General features: G+C 55.2%; 1 protein-coding gene across 1 annotated transcript in view; it reads right to left on the bottom strand.

Annotated features, from left to right (window-relative positions):
• Cdh13 (cadherin 13) overlaps positions 1–7,150 on the bottom strand; it is a 1,069,859-nt gene that overhangs the window by 679,116 nt on the left and 383,593 nt on the right. The window contains exon 3 of the mRNA XM_004646558.2: positions 5,629–5,837. Coding sequence (XP_004646615.1) covers positions 5,629–5,837 — 209 coding nt within the window. The remainder of the gene's footprint in view (positions 1–5,628; positions 5,838–7,150) is intronic.

The following is a 7,150-nucleotide window of genomic DNA, read 5'->3' as shown; positions in this document are numbered from 1 at the left end:
GGGGGAGGGCCGCCAGAGGGGGAGGGCCGCCAGAAGGGGAGGGCAGCCAGAAGGGGAGGGCCGCCAGAGGGGGAGGGCTGCCAGAGGGGGAGGGCTGCCAGAGGGGGAGGGCAGCCAGAGTGTAGTGTGGGAAAGCTGTCTATACCCTAGAAAGCTTAAGTGTTGATCCCAGGAGGCGGAGTCCAGTATGGAGTGGCAGGCAGAGCCACACGTCCCACTCAGCCATTCGTTCATGTGACATTTACTGAGACCTGACTATATCTGAGGACAAAAAAGTAAACATGAAGGAAGAAGGGGGAAAATGAGGAGGGAAGGGAGGAGGAAAGGCAGGAAGGAATGAAGAAAGTAAAGACTCTTTTACTCCGAAAACGGGAGTCCAAGTAAATTCCTACAGACTCTCCGATGCTTCTTCCCAGCCTGACTTCATCATGTCCCTCCACTGATGTCACAACAACGCTTTGCTGTTGTCACAGCTGTGGAGGATACAAAGGCCTAATGCAGAAACATAAATAAATGATGAGTTCTTAGCAGGGGCTGGGAAAGGCTGCGGACCATTTAGATAGCAAGAAAAGACATCTGTGCATGAGAAATGGATCGTGGCTTTCCCAGGTAAGTCTGAAATACATATGTGCACACGCGCACGCACACACACACACACACACACACACACACACAACGCATCCACAAATGCTGGCCTCCTCCTTGTCCTTGCCAGATGGCAAACAAGCATGAATTCTGTGGGAACGAAGCACAGTCCTGCCCAGGCTTGTGTCTGTGAGCAGGGTACATTATCACCTTACACAGGCCAGTGAACTCTTGGGCGAGTGGAAATTTAACCTCGCCGCCCTCAATAACAATAACCCAGATTCTATCAAAAGACAGGGAGTAAACTGCACTTCCTTCCTCAGATCTAAGGTATCCTACTGAGCCTGGGTGGGTACTGGATTCTGAGCCCACTAAAAATGCAGAAATAACTTAAGAGTCTATTATGAACTACTGGACTTTCTATTAGGGCCATGGGCTTTCTGGGTGCAGTGGGGTCTCGAGCAGCAGGGCCAAGGATAAGAAAGATAGGCTTTCACTAAAGGAGAGCTAGGCCTGCACTGTGCTGTGGTGCGCTGGAGAACCTGTCTCTCCACACGTGGTGACACGGGACAAGAAACCGTGGAATCTGTCCTGTTTATGTTACACTGAGCATCCCTCCTCTCTGCCTGAGATGTTTACTCTCTCCATCCTTTGACTCCGCTTTCTCCCCCGCCCCATCCCATCTTGTCTCACAAACTCAGTAAATGTGCGGAGGCCCCAGCTCCTCATCCTTCCTCAAGAAGCCCTCTTGACACCCGTCGCATGATGGCCCATTCTGTGCCCGATGGGCTGAGGCTGTGCCGAGGACTCCAGCCTCACTGCTGTCTCATGGCTGAGGGTGTCAGGGTCCAGGGCACACAGTCAGTCAGCAACATGAGCTGCCTCGTGTCCAACCAAAGCTCAACTCTTACGCTCACGGTGTTCTTCCTCCAAGCCCACAGCCTGAGAGCAGCCTCACACTGGCCACCGCCTCCCGGTGTGTCAGTCAAGATGGCCCCAGGTGCTCCGGCTCAACGCGCTCCAGGCCGGTGACGCTTCCTTCCCGTCTGCTCGCTTTCTACCTGTCTCCACTCCTCTCCATCACCAGCAAGGACGATTTAGCATCATCTAGATATTTGTTCTTAGACCTCTCGCCCTTCAGGTGGTAGCTGGTATTCCCTCATTGCCACGATGTGGCCCTAACACAGGATCTGATCTGCTGACCCACAGTGAAGGTGACAGCCGCCCAGGGCACAGCTTTTTGGAAAGAGAGTGAGGAAGGAGAGGGGGCGTTCGACAGAAAAGCCAGATTGCAGTCTTATTCCTGTTGATCTTGAGTTGGTCCACTGGGAACCAAGTTCTCTGTGTGTGAGGCGGGGTCAGGTAAGCAGCTCCACAGGAGTTTGTGAGGACAGGGAGTGATGCACTTGAAATATGCACAGGCGAGACGCATGCCCTTGAAAACATCCCATGCGTAGCTTCTCAAAACCCAGCCGCCACCTTATTTCAACCCTGAGCGCTCAGTTCTTCCTTTCGCCAGGGCCTGAGGACTTCTCAGACTGCTCATTCTGCCCTCCCCGTGCTGCCCCCGCCTGCCCACCTGCCCCATGCCTTGAGTGCACAATTCCCTTTCAGCCTCCCTTGGTGCCCCCGAATGGGCCCTCGGATGTGGCGCTCTGCTTGTGTGGGGAGTGCGGTGTGTGGGGGCTGTCACTGAGCAGAGCAGGCTGTCCGGAAAGGCTGCAGAGCCCATGGCTGCCGGGGAGATGATAAACTGCACCACATGTGAACGGCACCCAATCCCAGCATCCTGGGCCAAAGTAGGAGCTGAGATGCAGGCAAGAACAGCGGAAAGCAGCAGCCAGGATTTATAGGGAGTGTCCCGTCTGCCTCAGCCATGGCAACAGAGTGCACAGGGAGGGCATTGAAGCTCTTCTGATGATCTGGAAGCTGGGTCGCAGACCCTGCGCGTGCTGTTGTGCTTGGGTTTGTGGGCGGTGACCTCTGCCTGAGTTTTCTCTGTCCGAAGTGCTGAGGCCACGGAGCATCCTGCTCAGGAGGAGGAGTTCCAGAGCCACAGGGCTGGGGGCTGAGCCCCACCTCCCCACCTCTGCCGCCCACCTGCTGTGGGACAAAGCAAGGGGCAGCCTCTTGCCTGGAAGTCTCCTTACCCGTGAAATCAGAGGATAATAGCGCCTGGGCTCTTGGGGATGGAAAGTGCCCAAGGCAGAGTGGATTGAGCTCTTTGTAAGGGTCACTATGCAGCCTTGGCTAAATGCTGCCACTGCGCCCCGTTCTGTCTCGTTGGATCCTCATGAAGACCCTGGAAGGTCTATTATCATCCCTTCTTTATGATGACAAAATCCAAACTAAACAGAAGCTCAGGAGGTCAAGTAATCTGTCCAAGGTCATAGCTAAAGAGAGATATGTCCTGTAGACAATTAGACACTGCGCTTCCCCCACCAAGGACCGTCCTTCAAGGGCCAGCACAGCCGGATCCTGAAGGAAGGAAGGGGCAGCCTCAGAAAGGGCCAGAGGCCAGGACTCAGGAGCCGGGCTTCAGGGCTTCGGGCTTCACTTCTTATCATTGTGCAGAGTCCTGCATCTCCCTGCACCCCAGCTGCCCCACCAGTGAAGTGGCGACAGCACTACGTGTCCACTGCAAGGAGCCTACATGAGTCCAGATTGGTGGCACACAAGAGCAGGACATGAGCCCCAAGTCCAGACCTTGCCATTCCTGAAGGCGCCACTTACCTCTGCCCGTCTGCTTAACCTTGGACACATGGGTCCATGGCCCTTCCGGCCAAGTGCCATACCTGCACTGCCCTCTCTAGCTGCTGGCCTAGGTGGCCACACAGTAGGGCCTTTACACAATGCCAGCTAGACACCCATGGACGTTTTAGCTCCCTTCAGGGGATTCTTTTGCTATGTATTTGTTTTCCTTTTCTATTCCTTTTTCCCGCTTTCTGGTGCTGCTTAAAATAAAAAAATTATCACATGAACATCTGGGTGTCTTCACAAGGCCAGTTTTATACCTCAGAAAATAACCACATGAGGAGAGGGACCACCCTCCTGTTCTGCCAGAGTCGGGCACATGGGGTGGCAGAGCAGCCTCTAGGAGCTCTGTAGAAAGCAAAGTCACAGCCAACCCCGCTGCACTCACACAGCTGTAAATGGGAAACAGTCAGAGCTCAGAAGAAGGGTGTCTTCGGCAGGCATCTCAGGGGCCACAAGGGACCCGCACACCTAAGGCCCTGGAGGAACACCTCCTCTCCCAGTCTCTCAAGGTGAAGATTTCCTGAGAAGAGCCCAGGACCCCTCCTGTTCCCTTTCAAGCAATATGCTATGACATTGTCTTTTCTACTCCCAGCTGTGAGCCCCATCATGATGATCCTGCCCACCAAGGAACTGTCAGGAGCACAGCCCCTGGCGTGAGCCTCACGTACCCCGTGCCCCTAAGAAGCACTCTTTACTGCATGCCCTGGCTGCTTGGTGCTGCAGTCATGCAAACGTCACTCACAGCCCAAGTTGAGGAGATGCTGTGAAGGCAATGGTGGCTATGGGAGAGGAGGCCTCGGTGTGCAGTGCCAGGGCGCAGCCACAGCACTAGGTGTGTGCACCAGTATCCTATTGTCTTTGAAGATATCATGGCATGGGACAGACTCATGGGGTTGTGACCTGAGACGCATAGATCCCGAGATAGGAAGGGGAATCACAGAGTGTGTCCGCCTGAGAATGGCAAGCACATTCCGTCCCCACTAGGGGCTGACGGTAGGTTCCAGAAGCCCTGCCCTGGGGAAGACACTCTCAGGTGAAGCCAGACACAACTGGCCATGTCAGCCGTGAGCAAGGCGACAGAGTGGGGCAGCCAGAGGGCCTGTATGTATCTTCCCAGCCTGTGAGAACCCTTGGCTGTGAAGACGAAGAAGGCGCAACTCTCTAGAGGCCAGGTGGGCAGCACCGCGAGGCCTTGCTGGCTTGCCGGTCATCCCTTCTTTCTACTGCACAGACGTATATGGTGCTCACCTCGGCCTGAACCAAGTTGCAGACGGCAGAGGGTTGCGGGGCAGGGATGGAGGCAGATGGAGTAAGGTAATGAGATTCATGGGCTCTGAACACTTTGGAAGACAGGGGAGCGGGTGGGCAGAAGGTGAGGCACATGTTTCTGGGGCCACCAGCCTTTACTTTGCCGAACTCTTTCTGGGAATGTTGGCAAAACCTCCTTTAATCAAGAAGCCAGGGTCTGTGCACCCTGGTATGGTGGAGCATGTGGGGCAGTTATAGTAAGAAGTCTGAATGACACCATGGGGGAGCCTGAGTGGCACTGTGGCATGCAGAGAGCGCTCACACGTGTGGTGGTGGGGCAGCCCCGTGTGCACCGAGAAGGGAACGTGCACTGCTCGTGGAGGAGACCAGCCATCGGTGGTCGCCTTGCCGTACAGCCGCGTGGGCCTTGCGCCCCGGCTGCCGACACACAGGGCCTTCCTTTGGCCAAAACACCTTCATTTCCTCTGCATGGCCGCACTGCTTTCTTCCCAGTCTCTGTGTGTGGGTGGTGGGTGACAGCGTCCCCGCCCAGTGGGCACAGTGATTAGTGTGGTGAGGGGGATGTGATGCCACAAGAACCAGCGGAGCGATTGCAAGGGTCAGCCAGCCTCAGCAAGAGTCTCCTGGGGGCTGGCGCCCTGGCAGACAAGCAGAGCCGGGACAAGTTCACACTGGGCGACACAGGGGTGGGCGTGAGGTTCTCATAGGGCGGAGCCAGCCGAGAGGCTGTGGGAACCCAGGCCAGGCGCCAACCAAAGCTGACATCGGCATCAGGTCAGCGTCAGGCACCGGCACACAGCCACGCCTGACGGCAGGGCTACCCCGGAAAGTGTCAGCGGCGTGAACAACTAAGTTCCCACCCAATGTTTTTCCCTTCTCAGTTAAATTTCTGTCATTTGCAACAACAATAACAAAAATGATATTGGCCCACAACACAGCAAAACTACGTTCTCCACAGAAGGCAGACAGAACCGAACGTTTCTCTTGGACCCAACATATCCTGAGGAGCCAAGTTACCTGCAAGGAGCCCTGGACATCCTTTCCTCCGACAATCACGAGCTCTGCCATGTCCTCTGCATGGGGAGTCCGCGCATGGACAAACAGGGTCTTGCCCACCGCGGTGACATTTCTCAGGGAGACTAAGCCACCGTCGCTGTTCACCTTGAAGTACGGGCTTGAGACTTCATAGCGCAGCTTGTCGTTGCCCTTACAGTCGCTGAAGGTCACTGGGAAGAAGAGAACCAACAGAAAGAGAGTAGGTAGGCTGGATAACTTAGTCCTGGGAACATCTCTGTCCTGTTCAACGTGGGCCACCCTGCACTCCCTGCCCCAGCGTGCCCTTCTCCTAGAGCAAGGCAAGTGACATTGACTGTGCCATGGACCCCACGCCACTGGGACACACTCTTGATCATCTCCCAGCTTCCAGGCAGGTGCTGAGCACCATGGAGGCCAAGGTGAGAGGGAACAGGGGACGAACAGTCAGCGGTGCACAGCGACCCCTGAGGGAAGTGATCCAGTTCCGGCAGGCACGCGTTGCGGGGCAGAATCACAGAGTCCTTGGAAGCATCGAGGACAGTTTCACAAGGCAACATTTGAGTCAGCATGTGGGGTGGCAGAAGATCAGAAGCCAACAAGAGAGTGGAAGACGGTGGGGTTACGCCACAGTCACGGGGGTCGGGGCTAAGTAACAAAATAGAGCAAGGGAATTAAGTGGGTACATGTGGACCAAATGCAACTTGGAAGTGGGGCGGGGATGTCAGCAAGTAGAGGGACAGGCTGGAAATGCTGTGGGCCATGGCCTGCAGAGACACATAGGGACAAGTTGGAGAATTAGGGTGCTTCCTAGGAGCACGGACTATTTTAGTGCGGGCCGTCAGGGTCAGGCATCCTCTTGCTCCAGAAGAGAACAGTTCTGCCCAAGAAATCTCATGGGAACTTTCGCAAACCCAAAAGACTCAGTCCATAGATTATAATCTAGTCTATCTGAGCCCTGAGTCTGGAGAAGAGAAAGAAAAAATGCAGTTAGCTTGCTGTGCACCCCACACTTCCTGGCCAAGAGGGGGCAGTAGTGGCAGCGAAGTGGGAGTGGACAGGTGGGAGCCCCAGAGCGGACTGCCCGAGCCACGCGTAGGAGACCAGGCCCGGATGAAGCGCAGGGAGCACGGGCTCTGTCGCCAGCAGTGGGTGCGGCAGCTGTCACGTTCCCCTCCGCACCTGGCGCGCAGGTCTGTATCTACAGCTCTCAGCGCCTACTGCCTGTGCCTGGATTTGCCCAGGCACTTTCCAGTATGGACTTTGGGGCCGCTTGCGGGAAAGCACAGAACTGTACTGCGTGCTAAGTACCCTCCCCCTGGAGGGCTGTTCCGTGACCCCAGTGGAGCCCTGAGACCGTGGATAGCATCCTGCATACACTACACATGCACACTGGAAAAAGCTTGATTTATAAATTATACATGTGCATGCATAGTATGATAGCATTTAATTTCTAAATTACACATACATACATACAGTGAGAAATTTTAATTTATAAATTAGGCAC

This window comes from Octodon degus, unplaced genomic scaffold (genome assembly GCF_000260255.1).
Source record: "Octodon degus isolate 3935 unplaced genomic scaffold, OctDeg1.0 scaffold00271, whole genome shotgun sequence".
NCBI classification, from domain to species: domain Eukaryota; kingdom Metazoa; phylum Chordata; class Mammalia; order Rodentia; family Octodontidae; genus Octodon; species Octodon degus.
Note: the sequence above shows the minus strand (reverse complement) of the source record. Positions and strands in the feature narration are given on the sequence as shown.